The sequence below is a fragment of the Pseudophryne corroboree genome, chromosome 2, assembly GCF_028390025.1.
Source record: "Pseudophryne corroboree isolate aPseCor3 chromosome 2, aPseCor3.hap2, whole genome shotgun sequence".
Lineage (NCBI taxonomy): Eukaryota > Metazoa > Chordata > Amphibia > Anura > Myobatrachidae > Pseudophryne > Pseudophryne corroboree.
Window position 1 is genome coordinate 233,001,962 of NC_086445.1, and position 25,003 is coordinate 233,026,964.

Here is a 25,003-nt window from a genome sequence, read left to right on the forward strand (position 1 = left end):
CCCAGATTGCCACCAACAATAAGGGATTCTTTGTTAAGTTACATTTTAGCATTGGCTGGTTCCTTTGAAAAATAAAAGGATTCGGCACATGAGGATTCAGGATTTCATGCCTTCCTAAATACACTTCTCCCCTTTCACAAAGGTCTTACAAAGCCTGCTATATTCAAAAGTGATAACATAGTGCTGAATTTGGTGATATGCCAATGTGAGATCAAGTGACCTATGGTAGTTAATGATTTGCAGGCTGGGAAACAAAGAAGACAAGTTTAGGCTTTATTCTAAACTCTTCTTTTTGTCCGAAAACTGACACCAGTATAAAGCAAAGAAGGTAGGGCTGAAGCAGTTTATGTATATTTATGAAGGGGACTGCAAGCTACAATAGCATACTATTGTGTATTTGTCAGCATGAATGTTGCTTAGAAAGTTTCAAAGTATCTATACTGTGTGTGAGAAACAATATGGGGAAAATAAGATCTTCCTAACATTACTATAATTCAAGAGGTGAGTGGATGAAGGTGTTATGTAACAATTTTCTGAAAAATGCGTTTTTTTTTAAAGGATGAAGTGTTATGACCTAGGGATCATAGTAACAATGTTATTTTAAATGTTGATAGTTTATTTACTGATATACAGGTATTAGCAAAGTCGGCCCTATGCATAGGCAAACTAGGCAAATGCCTTGCGGATTTGGATGCCTAGGGGCACAAGCAGATTCTGTTCATTAAAATGATATGCAGTATGCCTATAATCTGTGTGTCACTGCAGCTGTATCTGCATATGAAATGCTACGTGACAGTGTATTCCAGGAAATCACTATAACATAGCATTTTGTAGGCAGATATAGCCACAGTCGCACACAGAATATAGGCATGCTAGTTATCATTTTAATCGGCAGAAGCTGCTTGTGCGACCTAGTCACATAACAATGAAAATAAGACACATTTTCTGCAAAAAAAAGGCACCCAACATTAGCAGAGCTGGACAGGAGCTACATGGCATATTAAGGCAAGATGAGTAGACATCTGTATCCAAGTAGAGGCAGAGGTCAAAGTGTTAGCGGCCGTGTGAGTGCTGTGTGTGGGAAGGTTCGTTGTGCAATAGTGTTTGGCATATGTGTAAGGGGCATTATGTGTGTCATGTGTATAAATGCATTAATAATGTGCAACATATGTGTAAGGAGCACTATGTATGTCATTATGTGTAGAAGGGCATTAATAAAGGTTAGCATAATGTGTAAGGTGCATTATGTTTATAAGGACACTAATAATGTGTGTCATGTGTAAGGAGCATTACTGTGTGGTATTGTATATAAAAGCATTACTAATGTGTGGCATTATGTGTATAATGTGCTCTACTGTGTGGTGTAACGTATAGAAAGGGCACTACTGTGTGGTCTAATGTGAATAAAGAGCAATATGGTTTGGTGAAATGTGAATAAGGATCAACTCACTGTGATGTAATGTGAATAAGGAGCACTACTGTGTGATGTAATTTGAATTGGGAGTACTTTTGTGTGGCCATTCCCCTTCCTAAAAGAACACGCCCATTGGAATGTGCGCACTGTTCCTATTTAAAATATAGAGGATAGGAGCACCAAAATGAGGACTGCTATGACTGAGGCGTGATGGTGATGGGAAAGGGGTGCAGGGTCAGAGGCGGAACTAGCAGCGTTAGGGGACACCAGCCAAAATCTTGCCTAGGGCATCATATTGATTAGGGCTGGCTCTGGGTATTAATATATCAGTATAAGTCAGTGGTTCCCAAACTTTTTTGAATCTCATCACCCTAGAGTATTAGAATTTTTTAGGGCACCCCTAGGCCAAAAGTTTCTTATTTAGAAATTTAGAAAGCATTATCAAATTAAGTAAATTGCATTTATATGTCATCCTTAGGTTCTATTGTGTGGAGAGGGACAAGATTTGCTTCTGTTTGTCCACATATTTTATGATTGGCAGCCACCAGCACTGGTTTTGACTATTACATTGACCATATATAATTTGAATTGGTCCTTGACCACCAACCCGGGGCGCCCCTACAAGTGTCCCTAGGTACCCCCGGGGTGCCACTGCACAGTTTGAGAACCGCTAGTATAAGTAAAAAGTTCTAATAATTTATCTTTAACATTACTGTAAATATCTCAATTTATTATGAATGTAACATAACACATTCATCTACTGACCTCTTATGAATTATGTATCTAAGGCTCCCATTTATCAAGTCTGGAGAATGATAAATACCACGGTCAGGCCTGGCGCTATCCGCTCAGCGAAGGAATGTAGTGCAGGGAGGTACTGGGACGGATACGCACTCTCCCTGCTCTGCATCCCCTCCCTGCTGCACTGTCCTGTACCCCCCTGCTGCTGCTGCACTGCCAGCTGCTGTGCCTGTCACTGTATGACAGGTAGCAGCGCTGGCAGCATGAAAAGCCCCCCCAATCACCTGTGACAGCGGCTGTGTAGGATCAGAGAAGGGGGTGGGGCTACACGGGACAGAAGGGGCGGAGCTACATAGGACAGAAGGGGCGGGGCTAAACGGACCAGGCTGCTGTAGAGAGAGGGACAGCCAGACTTAGGTAAGTGGAGGGTGAGAGAGAAATGTGTGTGTGTGTGTGTGTGTGTGTGTGTGTGTGTGTGTGTGTGTGTGTGGTGGGGGTGTAGGTGTGTATATATGTGTGAATTGTGTGTGAGGTATGTCTTTGTGCGCACGCATTATGGTTGCTACTACAGGGGGGCCATTACATGTAAGGACGCTACTATTACAGGGGGGGGGGGCATTACGTATAACGATGCTACTACTGGGGGGGCATTACATGTAAGTATGCTACTACTACTGGGGGGGGCATTACGTATAAGGACACTACTATACTAGGGGGGAATTACTTATAAGGACGCTTCTGCTACTGGGGGTGCACTACGTATAAGGACGCTACTACTGGTGGGAATTACGTATAAGGACGCTACTACTACTGGGGGGGCATTACGTATAAGGATGCTACTATTACTGGGGGGGTCATTATGTATAAGGAAGCTACTACTACTTGGGGGCATTACGTATAAGGACGCTACTACTACTAGGGGGCATTACGTATAAGGACGCTACTACTACTGGGGGGGCAATACGTATAAGGACGCTACTACTACTAGGGGGAATTACTTATAAGGATGCTTCTGCTACTGGGGGTGCACTACGTATAATGACGCTACTACTACTGTGGGTGCATTATGTATAAGGATGCTATTACTACTGGGGTGCATTACATATAAGGACGCTACCACTACGGGTGGGACATTACGTATAAGATGAATAAGATTGTGCTACTGTGTGGCGTAATTTTAAATGGGGGTACTATTGTGTGGCCATGCCCCTTACTTTTGAGACCACATCCCTTTTCCTGGCACACACCAAAGGCGCGCGCTGACCCTTTGTTGAATATGGGAGGGCGCAAATTTATAGTTTGCAGGGGGGACGCCGAACACCCTAGGACTGGCCCTGACTACGGTGATAAAGGACCAATCAATCAGCTCCTCACTTCCATGTCACAGGCTGTGTTTGTAAAATGACAGTTAGGAGCTGGTTGGCTGGTACTTTATTCCCATGCTATTTATCACTCTCCAAGGCTTGATAAATCTGGGTATTTTTAATTATACATAATACAATGTCATGCAATTCATAAGAAACATACAAATATGGGTAAAACTATGTATCCATGTTAAACTACGGTACATAGGGGGTAATTCCAAGTTGATCGCAGCAGGAAATTTTTTAGCAGTAGGGCAAAACCATGTGCACTGCAGGGGGGGCAGATATAACATGTGCAGAGAGAGTTAGATTTGGGTGGGTTATTTTGTTTCTGTGCAGGGTAAATACTGGCTGCTTTTTTTTTCACTGCAATTTAGATTGCAGATTTAACTCACCACACCCAAATCTAACTCTCTCTGCACATGTTATATCTGCCACACGTGCAGTGCACATGGGGGGTCGTTCCAAGTTGTTCGCTCGCAAGCTGCTTTTAGCAGCTTTGCACACGCTAAGCCGCCGCCTACTGGGAGTGAATCTTAGCTTATCAAAATTGCGAACGAAAGATTAGCAAAATAGCGAATAGACACCTCTTAGCAGTTCCTGAGTAGCTCCACACTTACTCGGCAACTGCGATCAGTTCAGTGCTTGTCGTTCCTGGTTTGACATCACAAACACACCCAGCGTTCGCCCAGACACTCCTCCGTTTCTCCAGCCACTCCCGCGTTTTTCCCAGAAACGGTAGCGTTTTTTCGCACACACCCATAAAACGGCCTGTTTCCGCCCAGAAACACCCACTTCCTGTCAATCACATTACGATCACCTGAACGAAGAAAAAACCTCGTAATGCTGTGAGTAAAATACCTAACTGCATAGCAAATTTACTTGGCGCAGTCGCACTGCGGACATTGCGCATGCGCATTAGCGACTAATCGCTCCTTTGCGAGAGAAAAAATACAGAGCGAACAACTCGGAATGACCCCCAAGGTTTTGCCCAACTGCTAAAAAATTTCCTGCTGCGATCAACTTGGAATTACCCCCATAGTGCATCTGTGGAAAATGAGTACATAATAAAAACTTAGTTTTCTAAATCTAAGGTAAAGAACAATGGATTACCCATCAATTATACTGGCCATCCACTGTATGATTTCTGGAAGCAGAAATCTTATAAATACAGGCAGAGGGAGACAGTGACATCACCAAGTCCTTCTCTGAATAAGTGTTTCCTAATACATTAGTTGTACAACAGTGACATCAGTGACATTCTGATAGTGGTTAACTTTAATATCATACTTACTCATGGGGGAGGAAGCCAACTGGGAGATGTATGTGGGACAGGGGGTGGGCCATGATTGTGTCATATTGGTCCCAACTGACTCTACAAAGCCATAATTTGTATCATCAAGCCCCTGGAAATCGAATTTCTTTGGGTAAGTTGGCAGCATCAGAGAGGCTTTCCAGCTTTCCCTGGAGTCCAGGAGAGCCACCCGTAATTCAGGAGTTTCACGTCCCAGTGATGAGAAAGTCAAAGCTTTTAAAAATGTGCTGGATAGTTTTCATATGCCTTTCATTGATCAGTTATGTACCTAACATATATATAGAAAGAGAAAAAATGAAAGTATATTTGAGCATGGGTAGGATGTATCATGTATCCCATATTGCATGTGATACATCCCGCCACTTATCATATGCATTGGGGCATTTATTAACCCCATGTGTATGAATAATTATGAATAAGAACTGTCCTTTCATTATGAAGACTTCTGGATTTATGACCGGAGAGTTATACTGCGCATGTGTGACCATCTGTATAAAGAAGCCCAAAGGCTACTATAGGCAACCTGATCTATAGGGGTGTTCTACGATAGACCAGCACTTGGGATCCCGGCGCCAGAATGCCCGGCGCCGGGATCCCGACCGCCAGAATGCCGGCAGCGGGGTGAGCGCAAATGAGCCCTTTACGGGCTCGCTGCACTTGCCGTGCTATGTGCACCTTGCTAATTATTCTCCCTCCAACGGTGTCGTGGACACCCCAAGAGGTGGAATAGTTGTCGGTATCCCGGCAGTCGGGATTCTGGCGCCGGTATGCAGAGTGCTGGGATCCCGACAGGCGAGATATCGAACGCTTCCCCATCTATAGAGAGGGTTGTCTATCGGGTACTGTACAAGCTCAAGAAAGATTTGCTTTCCGGAGCTTGGTACATATTGGGCTTGTAGCAAACCTCTGAAAACTGCCATTTGACTGTTAGTACATCCTGACCCTTATGATTACAACTATTTAAAATGTAACCAGAATTTAAGAGTGTAAATTAAATCAATACAAACTTGTACGTATTAAAGACTGATGTAGACTTTTGTGGAAAAATGATGCTGCATATTGCACACACAGCAAATCATTAGTATGTTATTATTTGTTTTTCAAATGTAATGCTCTCTCAACATATTGTCTCTATGTTTATTTATATGTGTCAGGCATTAACAGTAGTTATTTATCACCTTTATGTCCAGTAAGCCATAGTGCACTACGATATTTCAGCATGCCCAAAAACACATACTGCAGCAGGGACATCTTCTGCTGTCCACAAGTGTAATTGTCACTCTGCTCATGTTACAGTGACCATCATGTGGCTCCACCTGCTGGTATTCCTCATTCTCATAACCCTGTACAGACGGTACAGGTACAGCCTGACACTGGAGAGTCTAGCAAATAAATATGTGCTGATAACGGGATGTGATTCAGGATTCGGGAATCAGCTGGCAAAGCAACTGGACAGACGTGGACTGAGGGTCCTGGCCACCTGCTTCACTGAGAAGGGGGCTGAGGATCTGAAGAAGGAGACCTCCAGCAGGCTGCAAACAGTGATCCTTGATATTGCAAACAACCAGAGTGTCATTTCTGTTGCTAAATGGGTCACTGATATAGTCGGTGACAAAGGTCAGGCTGTCACCAGATATATGTACAGTGGCTACTATAAAAGTATTAGCTCTAAAATACTGTTTAATTGCATTTTAATATTTCCATGTGGGAAGAAGATTCCTGCTTTATTTTTAAAGGAATTGATATTTGTATTTCCTTATGTTCTGTATTTAGGTTTGTAATTAATTATATTTTATATGGGTAATGAAACTTAAGCATTTAACAATAAATGCCAAGACACTATTCTCTCTAGTGAAACTTCCTTATACAGTAGTTACCTTTTCTGGCTCTGATCACAGTGCCTCTGCCCAGTGTCAGACTGGATCAAGAAGGGCCCACCAGGGAATGCAGAGGTGGAGTTTCAAGCTTAATGGGTGTAGCCAGCCACCAGAGGGGGTGGGACCAGTCACCACAGAGGGACTTAACCAACCATTAAAGAGAACAGGGCCCTGTTATAAAAGAGGGAACGGGTGTGTCAGTACCACCCAGAAGTGATTGACAGGAGGGCTAATATTCGTGTAGATTCCATAGAAACAAAGCAAGCACTCAGGTTCATCCATGATACTGCTCCACCAAGTTACTGACCCCTAGAGAAGGGCTATGGGCCCAAAGGCAGTGGGTCCCGCTGGGGAATTCCCCTGTACACCTGTGGGCCAGTCCGATCCTGCCTCTGCTCTCACCCACTGCCAGCACCTGATGCCAATATGAGCTTGGTGCAGGAGAGGCGGACCTTCAAAGCCACTTCACAGCATAGCAACAGAACCCAATACACTCACTATAGTTACACCCCAGAGTGTAAGTACAGCATACCCATTTGATACTCCTGATGTGAACCTGGAGCATATGCTAGTGATGAACAGCTGGACTCCTCTCATTTGCTGAACATTTGCACCTAAAGGCTCATTTCTATGTAATCAGTAGCCCTACATCTTTCCTGCGCACGTTCAGAGAGTAAATGCATCCAATTCTATGAGCCCCATTGAGTCCAACAAAGAGAGGTTATTTACAATCAAAGAGAAAATGGGCAAAAACACAAAGCAAACAGTCAACAATGAACTTTCACTGGAAATTTTAAGTGGACAATGAAAGCCAATACCGTTATTATTCCTGCATAATTTTCTATTTTGCTTTTACGTGAATCTGAAATGTCTATAGCGTTCTGATTGTTCTGTAAATATTCTGTACTGTATATCACATACAAACTAATTATTATTGTGCTATAAAGTACAATACCAAATTGTTAAACATTATAACTTGCCTATACATTTACTTTACTGCATAATATGTTTCGAACTACCAAAACTATGTCTCACTCTTTCCCTTAGGCCTTTGGGGCTTGGTGAATAATGCTGGGACCGGGATGCCTGGAACACCCAATGAATGGCTGTCCAAAGAAGATTTTGCAAGAGTGGTGAATGTGAATCTGCTTGGGACTATCGATGTGACCCTCAATCTTTTGCCATTAATCAGGAAATCCAAAGGACGCATTGTCAATGTGTCCAGTATTGCAGGAAGAGTGACCATCTGTGGGGGAGGATATTGCATCTCCAAATTTGGAATTGAAGCTTTTTCAGACAGTCTGAGGTGAGGTACGATGATTATTGCTGTTAAAACGTAAATATGTTCCAGGAAACTTTATTGAATTATGTATTTTAACTAAAACAATTCCCATTACTGTCACATTGCATTTCTTGTTCTTAACATTAACATGACCATTTTATGGAACAAAGCAGCGGGCCTGATTCATTTTTGTAAGTAAAGCAAGAAAAAAACAACAAGCAACTTTGTATCTGGAACAACCCATTTTGCCATGCAAAGGGAGATAATACATTTCTATTTTTTCTGTGCAGGCTGATTTTGCATGCAGCCCACAAATGTTAGTTTGATTTTTACACTGCACTTTAGATTTCAACAAGAATTGATAATATAATATACTATCAGAGAGCGCATATAACTGTGTAAATAACAAATTTATTTATATACAATAAAATAAACACATGCACAAAAAATATATAAATATATCAATTGATTAAAAAATCCCCCATGCTGCAGCGATTAGGTTTGGAAAAAACACTTGTGTATCCAGATTTAAAAGTTCAAGATGTGAAATACGGTCCTGAGAGAGAAAAAAAAAAAAAAAAAGTCCTGTGCAAAAGAGCAGAGCTGATATCTATCGTTAGTGTCCAGCTGTGAGCATATGTGTGTGCTCAGAATAGACTCCAATGAGTCACTGGCTTTTGACTCCCGGTAATTGCTGCCAGCAGGCAGCCAAATTGTTTGAAGTGTTATGACTTTAAAGTCCGTATTTTGTGGATTTATAGGACCATACTCGCTGTGCTAATAGGGCCACTTTGCAGTGTTGTCCACTATACTCACAACCAAAAGCGTGCCTGTTGATAGTCCGTGGACGGCCCCCGTTTTGCAGTGTCAGTCACAGCCGAGTAGTAACACTTCTCCTTAATGCAGGATGCACCTGGGATTCTCTCAATGGTCTGTTTCCAAACAACCAAGATGATATTGGTAGGTATAAATCGCTGACAGGATAAGAGGACATCAGAATATAACCCCAGTCCTTACGCGTTTCTCCGCAATTATCCGTGTGCGGTTTCGTCAGAGGATAAAAAGGGGGCTATCTTGCTTGTTATTTAAATGCCAGGGGACCAATCACGTTGCAAATTGCCTCATTGTCACACCTGAATAATCATACAGTCTCACATGTGTTTAATGAATTACAACCATATAGTGACCAATATAACATTGCAGTATAAAGTAATTTTGCTATACAGCAATATAAATGTAAGTATGGTAATGAATAATAAATTACCTAAAAAATACCTAAAAAATACCTAATTGACAGAAGACAGAGGTGATGGCATGCAATCACTAAATGTATACAGAAATAACAAGTCTACCAGAAACTATATCCTTTATAAAGCCTCTACTATAGGCTAGTGGTCTAATGCACGCACTAGCACACACAGGGTCCCAGGTTCAAATCCTGAACAGATCACAGCCTCAGATAATAATTTTTATTTTTATTTACATTATTTATGATTTCTTTGAATATAATAATCTACAATTCCTATATATATATTACAACTAATAAAGATATATTTCAAGTGCATTATATCTAGAGAACAATGATGAAGAGAACCAAGTAAACCAAAAGCAGTGGTGATGACCCCCATTTATCTCCACACCTCTTGGTCCTATTAAATTACTTATAGTTTACTCAATAGCAGCATCTAATAGTCATTTTATTTTATTTTAATCATTATCATTAATGTCATTATTAAATTTAAACCCCTTTATGGAGCTCATTAGACATATAGATATTTTGTGAAGGATTAAAGGGAAGGAAACAAGGAAAGATGGGTACGGAGAGGAAAGGCATATGGTATATAAAGATGGCAACCAATTTATAGATAAACTCCTGGACTTTATCTGATGTTGTTGATCTCCATATTTTCATTTAAGCCGTCAGGAACCAAAGTTCCTAGATTAAAGATCCAGAATGCATCTCTTGTACACAGCCTATTGAACCTGTCGCCTCCTCTAGGAGTAGGGGCCACAGATTCTATACCCTGTACTCTCAAAGAGTCAACATTTCCATCATGATGTTGAGTTACATGTCTCGACACACTGTGATAATTGTTCTTCTTTAAGACATTTCGTCTGTGTTCGAGAAACCTAATGTTGAGACTCCTAACCGTCCTCCCCACATATTGTTTTCCACATATACAACTAATCAAATAAATAACATAAGTCTGTTGGCAATTGATAAAGGTCTCAATTCCAAAGTCCAATTCGAATGCTGTTGATTTAAAGGAGACACTTCTATGAATTATGAATTTACAGGTGATACAATTAGTCTTACCACATCTAAAGCAACCTATACTTTGATTCAACCAGGTTTTTTTAACCAATGTTTGTGCATTGGCCTGAAAAAAACTAGGAGATAAGTGATTCTTCAAATTCTTAGCCTTTTGAAATACTACTCTGGCTGAATCTCCCAAACAGGGGTTGAGTATTTTGTCCAATTTCAAAAGTCCAAAATTCTTCTTTATAATTTTCTTAACATCCTCTGCATATGTGTTGTATTTAGTTATAAAAGGCATAATCAAATTATTTTCATATCTTTCATTTAGTATCCCTGATTTGGTAGTCGTGGAGAGGAGAGAACTCCTCTCCCTCATGGCCACCCTTTCCAAGGAATCATCTAGAAGTTTCTTAGGGTAACCTTGGTCAAGAAATGCACACGTGAGAGCATTTGATTGTTCTCGAAATGACTCTTCATCGGTGCAGTTCCGTTTCATCCTAAGATATTGTCCCGAGGGTATGTTCTCTTTCCATTTGCGGTGATGACAACTACCATAATTCAAAAAACTGTTACAGTCTACCTCTTTTTTGTAGGTTTTAGTGACTAATTTATTGTCCCTAACCGAGAGAGCAACATCGAGGTAATTAATGTGTGTAGAGTGACAAGAGTGACTAAACTTAAGCCCAAAAGTGTTGGAATTAAGATAAGAAAGAAAAGAAGACACACTAGAAGCCCCATCCCAAATAATAAATAGATCGTCAATGTACCGACCATAGAGCACCAAATTCGCGCCGAAGGGGCCCCCCCAAATATATTGCTCCTCAAAGAGCCCCATATATAGATTAGCAAAACTCGGCGCGAACTTGGTGCCCATGGCGGTACCGTGCACTTGAAGATAAAACTGTGAATTAAATAAAAAATAATTGTGTGATAAAATGAAATTCATGGATTCTAACACAAACCCCCGTCGCCTGGACGACAGCCCCACAACGGGTTCAAGATAGTGGCGACAGGCCTCAACCCCTCCTTGATGGGGGATGTTGGTGTAAAGCGACTCGACATCACAAGTCAAAAGTACATAGCTCTCTCGCCACTCAATACCACTCACTAGATGGAGAAAGTGAGTGGTGTCCCTTATGTATGACCGAAGTCCGACGACGTGGGGTTGTAAGTAGGAATCCACGAATGCTGATAGATTAGATGTGAGGGACCCAACACCAGAAATAATAGGACGCCCAGGAGGTGCTACCAAGGATTTATGGATTTTGGGGAGGTGATAGTATGTGGGGATAACTGGATAAGGGGTAAAAAGATATAAGTACTCATCCTTAGTAATTGCTCCTTCGGTTAGGGCTTGCATGAGAAATGATTTGAAAACTTGAACATAGGTCATTGTGGGATTGGAGGAAAGTCTAGAATAAAACTTCTCATTCCCCAATTGTCGGGAAGCTTCTTCTAGATATATGGTCCTATCTTGTAACACAACCCCTCCCCCCTTGTCCGCACTTTTGATGATGATGGTATGATCATCTTTAAGTGCCTTGAGGGCTCGTCTCTCATTGATATTTAGATTGTCACCCTTTTTAACCCATTTTTTACTTGCACATAATGAACGAAAATCATTTAATGTTGAGGTATAGAAGGTCTCAATATAAGAGCTTCTATGTTGAATAGGATAAAATTCTGACTTTTTCTTGAAAATATTTTTACTAGCATCAACCTCCTCATATGTATTATCCAAAATGTCAAAAACCCTCTTAAATTCTCTCTCATTATCCTGTTCTAAACTATCATTCTCCATTAAGAGTGAATTCAACATCTCTATTCCCCTTTGATCATCAACATTCAATATAATAGGTGTGCCTTCAATATCCTGTTTTTTTAAGGATTTGTTGATAAAGTATCTCTTACGGCACAAATCCCTAGTATATCTATTAAGAGCTACAAAGAGTTCAAATATATCAGGTTTCACCGATGGTGCGAACTTAAGGCCCTTAGCAATTACAGATTTTTCATGTTCGCTCAATACTCTGGATGACAGGTTGAACACACTCCACCCAAATACAAATCTCTCTGCACATGTTAAATCTGCCCCACCTGCAGTGCAGCATGGTTGTTGTTTTTTTGCTTTTCTTACATATATGAATCAAACCCTGTGTTCATAAGGAAGGTGGCAAATCATAAAGTCCAGAACTATCAAGGTACAAGACTGGTGAACCACCAGAACTTGCAAGGATTTGGATCAGGATAGAAACAGAAAGTGTACACTTGCACTGACAAAACAGAATAAACTACCATGAAGTGTCAGGTTTAGCAGATTAAATTATGCAGTTGATTGTAGGACCACCTGCAGAGGTTCTGAAAGTCACTTTAACATTGAGGTGCTGGAATTAGTCCCAAAATAAATAACATACTGTAGGTACTGCTTATGTAGTAGGGAAAACTGGAAGAAAAATCACATAATCCTGACAGCATAGAGTAACCAGTCACCCATTACATATTACTGAGAGCAATATGCAATGTGGAGATGGTTATAAAATACAGATTATAGTGTTCTATCTAATATACCATGCATGCCCCTGATCTCTGGAGGCTGACAGCTACACCCCAAATCTCTGGTCGCTAGTAAGAGAATGCAGGTTCCAGATGTTTGGTGCCTAGAATGCAGACAATAAATCTCTGGGAGCTATTGGGTGTGGTATGATATGTCATTATGTTGACATGAGAATGTCGACGTGGTCATAATAGCAACATTCATTATGTAGACACTGACAAAATGTCGACATGATAGAATGTCAAAATATTGTCCCTGGTTGCCCAGCAATGACTTACCTGCTCCCGACAGCTGCCGCGGCTCCAACAGCATTTCCCTGGTCCCAGTGGTCATGTGACTGACAGTTCTGGAAGAACAATCTGCTAGAGCGGCATGACGGTTAGTACACTGGCCCTATCCCTAAACTAACTCTTGCCTCCCCCTAGTGCATAACCCTAAACCTCAGAGTCGACCCTAACCTCCCCCTCCCCCGTCACCTATGCCTAACCTCCTACTAGTGCCTAACCCCAATCCTCCAGTCCTGCTGCCTAAAGAGCGTACCAGAAAGTAAACTTTGCCAGTTTATACTGTAGATCAGCTTTAATGTAAAAGATTAATTGGGCACACAATGCTACAGAAGCCAGAAACATGCCATACCAGCCTTTCCAGCAGGAAAACAAATTGTTAAAGGATGAAATCCAGTTGTTGCAAAGGGGGTCATTCTTACCCGTTCGTTCGCTGCTGTTTTTCGCAGCCAAGCGAACGGGTCTTTACTGCGCATGCGCCGTAGTGCGCCGGCGCATGCCAGACGGCTGAAGGCCGTAGCAGGAATGCGATAACCTCTGCCTGATTGACAGGCAGAGGCGGACGCTGGGCGGGAGGGGGCGAAACGGCGGCCGCCATTTCTTAGGCGCGGTATGGCCAATGCAGGTGTGGCCGGACCGAACGGGGGGCGGGCCACAGCGGCTGCGTGACGTCAAATGTAATTCCAAAGTTATTTTCCCATGCAATGTTAATTACAGTTTAGGTATGACAGATTTGTCCAATGTTAAGGGAGACAGAACAGTTAGGATGAAATAAGTTTTCTGGCTTCTGCATCTCATTGTTTGCTATCAAGCATTGGATAATGAGTGAGAGACCTGTACTTCCAGTTTACCCTAAGAATAGGCAGACAATATCAGCACTTGTTGCTAGCTGTTATGTTCCTCTCATGGCAGTCTTACCAAAAGGCATTGGGCAACTGTGAGGAGAATTACGGGGCAGAAGTAAGTTTATTGCTGATAGAAAAAAGTTATACAGATTGTATAATGTGGTAGTTAAAAATAAAAAGTATTACATGTGGATTCTCTTGAAGATATATACACTGCTAATCATATGTTACATATTTTAGACAATTAGTAGCAGAATTGCATCTCTCAAGTTCTCACAGTGACTTCAAGGAGAGAATCCTAATAAATACAACTTAATGTATATACCACATTGCTAACTGTGTCATCAGAAACTCATTTGAACATTTATGTCTGCAGGTTATTCATCAAATCAAAGCAAACGAAAAGTGTTGTCACACTTATCAATTCTCTTAGGCAAAAAGGGCCTAATTCAGCATTAGACGTTGAAGTGCGGAGATAATAAGATTTTACTTACCGATAAATCTATTTCTCATAGTCCGTAGTGGATGCTGGGGACTCCGTCAGGACCATGGGGAATAGCGGCTCCGCAGGAGACAGGGCACAAAAGCAAGCTTTTAGGATCACATGGTGTGTACTGGCTCCTCCCCCTATGACCCTCCTCCAAGCCTCAGTTAGGTACTGTGCCCGGACGAGCGTACACAATAAGGAAGGATCTTGAATCCCGGGTAAGACTCATACCAGCCACACCAATCACACCGTACAACTTGTGATTTGAACCCAGTTAACAGTATGATAACAATGAAGTAGCCTCTAAAAAAGATGGCTCACAACAATAATAACCCGATTTTTTTTTGTAACAATAACTATGTACAAGTAATGCAGACAATCCGCACTTGGGATGGGCGCCCAGCATCCACTACGGACTATGAGAAATAGATTTATCGGTAAGTAAAATCTTATTTTCTCTAACGTCCTAGTGGATGCTGGGGACTCCGTCAGGACCATGGGGATTATACCAAAGCTCCCAAACGGGCGGGAGAGTGCGGATGACTCTGCAGCACCGAATGAGAGAACTCCAGGTCCTCCTCAGCCAGGGTATCAAATTTGTAGAATTTAGCAAACGTGTTTGCCCCTGACCAAGTAGCTGCTCGGCAAAGTTGTAAAGCCGAGACCCCTCGGGCAGCCGCCCAAGATGAGCCCACCTTCCTTGTGGAATGGGCATTTACAGATTTTGGCTGTGGCAGGCCTGCCACAGAATGTGCAAGCTGAATTGTACTACAAATCCAACGAGCAATAGTCTGCTTAGAAGCAGGAGCACCCAGCTTTTTGGGTGCCTACAATATAAACAGCAAGTCAGACTTTCTGACTCCAGCCGTCCTGGAATTATATATATATATATATATTTTCAGGGCCCTGACAACGTCTAGCAACTTGGAGTCCTCCAAGTCCCTAGTAGCCGCAGGCACCACAATAGGTTGTTTCAGGTGAAACGCTGACACCACCTTAGGAAGAAACTGGGGACGAGTCCGCAGTTCTGCCCTGTCCGAATGGAAAATCAAATATGGGCTTTTGTAAGACAAAGCCGCCAATTTTGACAATCGCCTGGCCGAGGCCAGGGCCAACAGCATGGTCACTTTCCATGTGAGATATTTCAAATCCACAGATTTGAGTGGTTCAAACCAATATGATTTGAGGAATCCCAACACTACGTTGAGATCCCACGGTGCCACTGGAGGCACACAAGGGCTGTATATGCAATACTCCCTTGACAAACGTCTGGACTTCAGGAACTGAAGCCAATTCTTTCTGGAAGAAAATCTATAGGGCCGAAACTTGAACCTTAATGGACCCCAATTTGAGGCTCATAGACACTCCTGTTTGCAGGAAGTGCAGAAATCGACCTAGTTGAAATTTTTTCGTGGGGCCTTCCTGGCCTCACCCACGCAACATATTTTTACCACATGTGGTGATAACGTTGTGCGGTCACCTCCTTCCTGGCTTTGACCAGGGTAGGTATGACCTCTTCCGGAATGCCTTTTCCCTTAGGATCCGGCGTTCAAACCGCCATACCGTCAAACGCAGTCGCGGTAAGTCTTGGAACAGACAAGGTCCCTGCTGGAGCAGGTCCTTTCTTAAAGGCCGATGCCACGGTTCCTCTTGGAACAGACATGGTACTTGCTGAAAGCAAATCCCTTCTTAGCTCCCGAGGCCATTAGTCCTCTGTGAGCATCTCTTGAAGTTCCGGTTACCAAGTCCCTCTTGGCCAATCCGGAGCCACGAGTATAGTTCTTACTCCTCTATGTCTTATAATTCTCAATACCTTGGTTATGAGAAGCAGAGGAGGGAACACATACACCGACTGTTACACCCACGGTGTTACCAGGACGTCCACAGCTATCGCCTGAAGGTCTCGTGACCTGGCGCAATACCTGTCCCATTTTTTGTTCGGGCGGGACGCCATCATGTCCACCTTTGGTCTTTCCCAACGGTTCCCAATCATGCGGAAAACTTCCCGATGAAGTTCCCACTCTCCCGGGTGGAGGTCGTGCCTGCTGAGGAAGTCTGCTTCCCAGTCGTCCACTCCCGGAATGAACACTGCTGACAGTGCTATCACATGATTTTGCGCCTAGCGAAAAATCCTTGCAGTTTTGCCACTGCCCTCCTGCTTCTTATGCCGCCCTTTCTGTTTATGTGGGCGACTGCCGTGATGTTATCCCACTGGATCAATACCGGCTGACCTTGAAGCAGAGGTCTTGCTAAGCTTAGAGCATTATAAATTTGCTCTTAGCTCCAGTATATTTGTGTGGAGAGAATTCTCTAGACTTGATCACACTCCTTGTGTGACTGCTCCCCAGCCTCTCAGGCTGGCCTCCGTGGTCACGAGCATCCAATCCTGAATGCCGAATCTGCGGCCCTCTAGAAGATGAGCACTCTGTAATCACCACAGGAGAGACACCCTTGTCCTTGGATATAGGGTTATCCGCTGATGCATCTGAAGATGCGATCCGGACCATTTGTCCAGCAGATCCCACTGAAGAGTTCTTGCGTGAAATCTGCCGAATGGAAGCGCTTCGTAATAAGCCACCATTTTTACCAGGACTCTTGTGCAATGATGCACTGACACTTTTCCTGGTTTTAGGAGGATCCCGATTAGCTCGGATAACTCCCTGGCTTTCTCCTCTGGGAGAAACACCTTTTCCTGGACTGTGTCCAGAATCATCCCTAGGACCAGCAGACGTGTCGTCGGAACAACTGCGGTTTTGGAATATTTAGAATCCACCCGTGCTGTCGTAGAACTACTTGAGATAGTGCTACTCCGACCTCCAACTGTTCTCTGGACCTTGTTCTTATCAGGAGGTCGTCCATTTTCTTTGAAGACGAATCCTCCTTTCGGTCATTACCTTGGTAAGGACCCGGGGTGCCTTGGACAATCCAACGGCATCGTCTTGAAACTGATAGTGACAGTTCTGTACCACGAACCTGAGGTACCCTTGGTGAGAAAAGGCAAATTTTGGGACATGGAGGTAAGCATCCCTGATGTCCCGGGACACCATATAGTCCCCTTGTTCTTTGCTATCACTGCTCTGAGTGACTCCATCTGGATTTGAACCCTTGTAAGTGTTCAAATTTTTCAGATTTAGAATAGGTCTCACCTAGCCTTCAGTACCACCATATAGTGTGGAGTAATACCCCTTTCCTTGTTGTCGGAGGGGTAAATTTATTATCACCTGCTGGGAATACAGCTTGTGAATTGTTTTCAATACTGCCTCCCTGTCGGAGGGAGACATTGGTACAGCAGACTACAGGAACCTGCGAGGGGGGAAACCTCTCGACATTCCAATCTGTACCCCTTGGATACTACTTGTAGGATCCAGGGGTCCTGTACGGTCCCAGCGTCATGCTGAGAACTTGGTAGAAGCGGTGGAGGGCTTCTGTTCCTGGGAATGGGCTGCCTGCTGCAGTCTTCTTCCCTTTCCTCTATCCCTGGGCAGATATGACTCTTATAGGGACGAAAGGACTGAGGCTGAAAAGACGGTGTCTTTTTCTGCAGAGATGTGACTTAGGGTAAAAAACGGTGGATTTTCCAGCAGTTGCCCTGGCCACCAGGTCCCATGGACCGACCCCAAATAACTCCTCCCCTTTATACGGCAATACATCTTTGTGCCGTTTGGAATCTGCATCACCTGACCACTGTCGTGTCCATAAACATCTTCTTGCAGATATGGACATCGCATTTACTCTTGATGCCAGAGTGCAAATATCCCTCTGCGCATCTCGCATATATAGAAATGCATCCTTTAAATGCTCTATAGTCAATAAAATACTGTCCCTGTCAAAGGTATCAATATTTTTAGTCAGGGAATCCGACCAAGCCACCTCAGCTCTGCACATCCAGGCTGAGGCGATCGCTGGTCGCAGTATAACACCAGCATGTGTGTGTGTATACTTTTTAGGATATTTTTCAGCCTCCTATCAGCTGGCTCCTTAAGTACGGCCCTATCCGTAGATGGTACCGCTACTTGTTCTGATAAGCGTGTGAGCGCCTTATCCACCCTGAGGGGTGTTTCCCACCGCGCCTTAACTTCTGGCGGGAAAAGGTATACCGGCAATAATTTTCTATCGGGGGAAACCCACGCATCATCACACACTTCATTTAATTTATCTGATTCAGGAAAAACTACAGGTAGTTTTTTCACCTCACACATAATACCCTTTTTTGTGGTACTTGGAGTATCAGAAATATGTAACACCTCCTTCATTGCCCTTAACGTGTGGCCCTAAAAGAAAATACGTTTGTTTCTTCACCGTCGACACTGAAATCAGTGTCCGTGTCTGGGTCTGTGTCGACCGACTGAGGTAAATGGGCATTTTACAGCCCCTGACGGTGTTTGAGACGCCTGGACAGATACTAATTTGTTCGCCGGCCCTCTCATGTCGTCAACCGGCTTGCAGCGTGTTGACATTGTCACGTAATTTCCATAAATAAGCCATCCATTCCGGTGTCGACTCCCTAGAGAGTGACATCACCATTACAGGCAATTTGCTCCGCCTCCTCACCAATATTTTCCTCATACATGTCGACACACACGTACCGACATACAGCACACACATAGGGAATGCTCTGATAGAGGACAGGACCCACTAGCCCTTTGGGGAGACAGAGGGAGAGTTTGCCAGCACACACCAAAACGCTATAATTATCCAGGGACAACCTTTATATAAGTGTTCCTCCCTTATAGCATTTTAATATATATACATATCGCCAAATCAGTGCCCCCCCTCTCTGTTTTAACCCTGTTTCTGTAGTGCAGTGCAGGGGAGAGCATGGGAGCCTTCCCACCAGCCTTTCTGTGAGGGAAAATGGCGCTGTGTGCTGAGGAGAATAGGCCCCGCCCCCTTTTCGGCGGGCTTCTTCTCCGGAGTTTTAGATATCTGGCAGGGGTTAAATACATCCATATAGCCTCAAGGGCTATATGTGATGTATTTTTCGCCATACAGGTATTATACATTGCTGCCCAGGGCGCCCCCCTCCAGCGCCCTGCACCCTCCGTGACCGCTGTGTGAAGTGTGCTGACAACAATGGCGCACAGCTGCAGTGCTGTGCGCTACCTGATGAAGACTGAGAGTCTTCTGCCGCCTGGTTCCGGACCTCTTCATCTTCAGCGTCTGCAAGGGGGGTCGGCGGCGCGGCTCCGGGACGAACCCCAGGGCGAGCCCTGTGTTCCGACTCCCTCTGGAGCTATGTCCAGTAGCCTAAGAATCCAATCCATCCTGCACGCAGGTGAGTTGAAAATCTCTCCCCTAAGTCCCTCGATGCAGTGAGCCTGTTGCCAGCAGGACTCACTGAAAATAAAGAACCTAAAAACTTTTTCTAAGTAACTCTTTAAGAGAGCCACCTAGATTGCACCCTTCTCGGCCGGGCACAAAAACCTAACTGAGGCTTGGAGGAGGGTCATAGGGGGAGGAGCCAGTACACACCATGTGATCCTAAAAGCTTGCTTTTGTGCCCTGTCTCCTGCGGAGCCGCTATTCCCCATGGTCCTGACGGAATCCCCAGCATCCACTAGGACGTTAGAGAAATTCAGTGATTTCCAAACTTCTGTGCATGTGAGCATGCCACTGCGCGCATGCGCACAGACAGAGCTTGATTAAGTCGCTGGGGGGCCCGGGGTACTTAAAACAGTGGGGCCCCTATTCAAGAGAGGAGGTGGAGGATGGGGGGGGGTCACTCACATACCATCCAATGAACGAACTGCGCTCCCGTCCCCGCCAACCGCACAGACAGCAGAGCGACGGCTCAGCTCTCCAATCATGTATGAATGAAGCAGCCTGCCGCTCAGCCATTGGGGCAGCCTACTTCACTCATACGTTATTGGGCAGCTGAGCCGTCTCTCAGCTGTCCTATTTGTACGGCCGCCGCTGCAGTGCGGACGGGAGCACAACACCACAGATCGGATCGGAAGAGAGATCCGACCTGTGGTGTGGCAGGGGGCCCTTTTGGGAAGGGGGGCCGCGGGGTACGTATCCCTGGGACCCGCCCCTTAATCCGGCTCTGCGCACAAACTTAAATTGCAATTGGATGCGATCGTAGTTTAAGAGCCAGCGGAAGGTGGGCGACAAAGCGGCATAGCAACGTTTTGGAAGTGGCGACATCAGCGTGACAGCATGAGCATGACATCACGCAGCCACTGCGACCCAAGACATGGTGGCCTGGCGACTGCATTTGCAGAGGGCTACCCTTAATATGCGAGCGCATTGCTGTTTAGTGAAGCGCGAGCATTTCACCAGGTGGATGGGGACCCGGCATGTGGGGTGACCTTGCCCTGTGCTGAGCGGCCCCCGCATGCTAGAGAAAGGAGTTTCGCAATTTTTCGCAAGACTACAACTGATGCTGAATTAGGCCTGAAATTCTGTAGTACAGCTGTAGCAATCATAAAAAGCAGAAAGCACCTATGGCCAATGAATCATACTCATCATCACGTTTTAGAAACTTCTGTGTTCATCTTAATGGTTGAGGCAATTCCCAGTTCAAGAAAGGTGCATGTGATTTATTCAAACTGACATACAAAACCTGTGTCCCATTCTGCGCAAAGCAGGGCACATGGTCATTCCTATTGCAGTGAATTATGTCAGCCAAAAGGTGGTATAACCTGTAATCAAAACCTGGTGCATTTTAGATATTTATGTTTTACTTGTTTACTTGAGTGTGTATATTTGTCTCTATACTTTGCCACTTCTAGGAATTAGTATACAATTCTCTTAAACTTAATTTCTAATGTGTTTTAAGTTACTATTAATGAGTACATTTTATATTCATCTCAAGTTATTTAATAAAAGCTAAGTTTTATATTCTGTATGACATAAGAGTGTCCTACTCAAAGAGTTCCTTGTCTTTCCACAACTTTACCTGTTGTTTGACTCTCAGGAAAACCACCACTACCTGTGCTGGACTGCCCATGTGCCACTTCTCAAACATGCCAGAAGGGCCAATGGCCTTATGGGCCTGTTTGACCATGCTGGGAGGCCGGAGCCAGGTGCTGGCCAAGCAGCTCCGCCTCCCAGCATACAGAGACATGGGGGAGTGCAGCAAGGCCAGGCCCCTGTGACTCACGGCATGCCCCTATGTGTCCCGTAACTATGCCCGCTTTTTGTTCTCGTGAACGCCCACTATACAATACCAGGACTGTTGGACAGCTCCAGTCCATCCCTAACCACTACCTTTAGTTTCCACTACAAAAATATGCAGTTTTCATGAAAACTGGTTCAGTAGTTTTTGCGCCTACTTAGAAAAAACAGACATAACATTCGTATAATATTAGTATACACCATTCTATATTTAAATACAGTGTATTATTAAATGTGAGATTACGTAAAGTTTCATGTATTTTTATAGGCGTGAATTAAGACCCTTTGGGGTCAGAATCTCAATAATTGCACCTGGTTACTTTAAGACTGGACTGAATGATATGAAGTGGATGAAGGACACTTTGAAGAACATCTGGAGAGATGTTCATCCTGAAATTAAACATAGCTACGGAGAAAAATATTTTAATGACTGTAAGTGGCAATACTTTATACAATAATAAATCCTGCTAATACCACAGCAATTTTTTTTTTAATTTTTAGAATTAATACTGAATAAGCATTTTATTTTAAAAGAGAAAATAAAGTCATTGCAACTGTTAAATGTATAAAAGCTTATTGTTTATACATAGATAAATCTATCTATCACATTGTCCTGTCTGCATGATATGTACCATTCTGTATCATCTACATAGCAGTATTAGACCAGACCATGCTGTCTAATTCATTTAATTTATACAATAAAATACCTGAGAGGGAGTGAGAAAGCCTCATAATAATAGCGGTCTTCACTTACAGTATATCAACCGCCTTCCTATTAGGATTGGACATTTTTATTGTTACTCAGATGCCTCATTGACTTCAACACTACATGAGTGTTAATAATTCGGTAAATCTATAGAGATGTAAATTTGAGATGTGTTAATGTATGTAAATATTTATCCACGGTTCTTGGCGTTACCTGAGGAACAACCGTAGCAGATATGGTAAAAAGTGACAGGACCATTTTTGTAGGTTATTAAATTCTACACACTGGTGGTTCAATCCAAATTTTGATCAGATTGTCCGTTTGGGCTTTATCGTTCACACAACGCAAGCAACGCATCTGTAATGATGTCATTATGTCAACCACCTTTAATGAGGCTCTAACTTGCCCCCCCCCCCCCCCCCCCTCAACCTTTAAATGTTCTGACCGGGATGCGGTCAAGATCCCGCTGGACGGAATCCCGGCAGTCGAAATACCGACGCCGGAATCCCGACCGGCACAATCCCAACATATTTTCCCTCCGTGGGTGTCCACGACACCCATAGAGGGAGAATATAATAGTGTGCCGAGCGTAGCGAGGCACCGTGCCCGCAGCGTGGTGAGCGAAGCGAGCCCGCAAGGGGCTGCGTTCCGCTCGCCACCCCTGTCGGGATTGTGTGGTCGGGATTCCAGCGTCGGTATTTCGACCGCCGGGATCCCGTCCAGCGGGATTTAGTACTGATCCCTTCTGACCCCCTGGGCTGTAAGATAACAAAATGTGGAAAAAGTGAAGCGCTGTGAATACTTTCCAGATGCACTGTATGATATTGATTTATCTTTTTTCTGCCACGCCAACACTTGATTTTTAACTAGTGCAGTGCCACAGTTAAGGTAAGTGCCTAGTTGTTTTTTCTTCCTTAATTCCTTCTAACCCACATAACTGTCATGATTGTCTGCAAACAGCTAACAAATCCATCAGGCTGTAACTGGACCAAATGGCATAAACAATTTGCTCTAAGTATAGTACATTCTAGCAACTCCCAGCAAAGTCTGAGATTCTAGATATGCTATAAAACAGTAATAGATCAGATTTTATAAAAAGTAATAATGTTTTTGACCAACTGAAAATTCGTGAAAAAGTGCTTTTTTATTGATATTTTATGTAAGCAATAAATAGTAAATAAAGAATTCTTTTTTAAATGTATTATTTTTTGCCAGCTCCTTCTATTTCTCTTTCTGGTTTTTGTTTTTTATAAAAGGGTTGAGTAATCCCTTATAATAGAAAGCTACAGGCAAAATAATATTTAAATAATAATCTAAATAATCAGATAATTGGCGCAAGTTGATATTTTGTTCACTGGTTCATCTTAGAATAGTACATTATTGCAACTCCCAGCAAAGTCTGAGATTCTAGATATGCTATAAAACAGTAATAGATCAGATTTGCCAATAAAATGGTGATCTTTAAACAAAAAAAGCATAAAAAAAGGAGAACATTAAATAAGAAACAAATATATTGAGAAACAGTAACCAGAAACATGACAGTAAAGCATTTATCTTATTGGCACCCTAACATATTCTATAAAAGAAACTTTCTTAATGGAACAATTGTCCATAGTATTTATAATAATAGGAAGTACAATTTGCTAGCCTGAATTAAAAAAAAAAAAAAAATTCAGAAAATAATTATATGTTTTGTTTTTTTTGCAGATGTATCTGACTTGGAGAAAAGTTTTCAGTTGTTTTGCAATACAGATATTACGCAAGTTACAAACTGTATGGAACATGCACTAACTGCTGTATACCCCAAAACACGCTACTCAGGTGGCTGGGATGCAAAGTTCTTATTTATCCCACTCTCCTATGTCCCTACTGTGCTGGCTGATTACCTGCTTACGCGGACAGCTCCCACTCCTGCTTATTAAATTGTTTAAATGCAAATGACTTACTCACTGTTCAGTTCAGTTGAAAGGGAGTCATTGAAAGGGTTTGTGAAAAGCATGGTGCAGATATTACTATCATCTGCAGGGGCAAACACAGGATTTGCAGGAAGAGGTGTTTCCAGAGTGCGGTGGAGCCAAGCACGGGGGTGGAGACTGAGGTGACCCAGTATATGCCGGGTCCGTTAAACTATTGTAGATAGATATATCTACATTAGATAGATAGGTAAATAGATACTGTATAGATAGATAGACAGACCAAACATATTTTATAAGGGTTCGGTGAAGTCAACCGCAGTGTGTAACTATTGTCATATACATTTCTGTCTCATTTGTGCGATGCTGTTGGTGAAGTCAACCGCAGTGTGTAATTATTATTATATGCATTTCTGACTCATTTGTGCGACACTGTTGCTGTACCCCACTATGTGTTGATAGAAATGGAGGACAAACAATTGAAAGATCAGGAACCACTGTCAGACTGGTATTTGTTTGTGAATCAGGAACCACTGTCAGACTGGTATTTGTTTGTGAATCCGGAGTCAGGAAATCTCTGTGCAAGTACTTGGAGGTGTATAAGTAAGCTGGCAAATACCATCCCCTGGCCGGGAATCGAACCCGGGTCTCGGCAAGAAAATGCCGGATCGTGACCACTAGACCACCAAGGGTTTTGGGGTTGGTGAATGGATGATGTATGAGGAGAGTGTGATAGTAGTAACCAGGCTAACACTGGGATGATACAGTAATGATGTACAACACTCTCCTTACTTGTAGCTGCAGTCCAGTATGGTGGAGTGGCTGACCTTAGCAGTGTGGTA

At 43.3% G+C, this 25,003-nt stretch overlaps 1 protein-coding gene across 1 annotated transcript; it reads left to right on the forward strand.

Moving 5' to 3' along the window:
• Positions 1 to 226: 226 nt before the first annotated feature.
• Positions 227 to 24,186, forward strand: LOC135011340 (retinol dehydrogenase 7-like). Its single transcript, XM_063952450.1, has 5 exons — positions 227 to 328; positions 6,131 to 6,451; positions 7,759 to 8,017; positions 21,811 to 21,974; positions 23,956 to 24,186. The coding sequence occupies exons 2-5, from the start codon at positions 6,139 to 6,141 to the stop codon at positions 24,168 to 24,170; spliced, it is 951 nt and encodes a 316-aa protein (XP_063808520.1). The 5' UTR covers positions 227 to 328; positions 6,131 to 6,138; the 3' UTR covers positions 24,171 to 24,186.
• Positions 24,187 to 25,003: the final 817 nt, after the last annotated feature.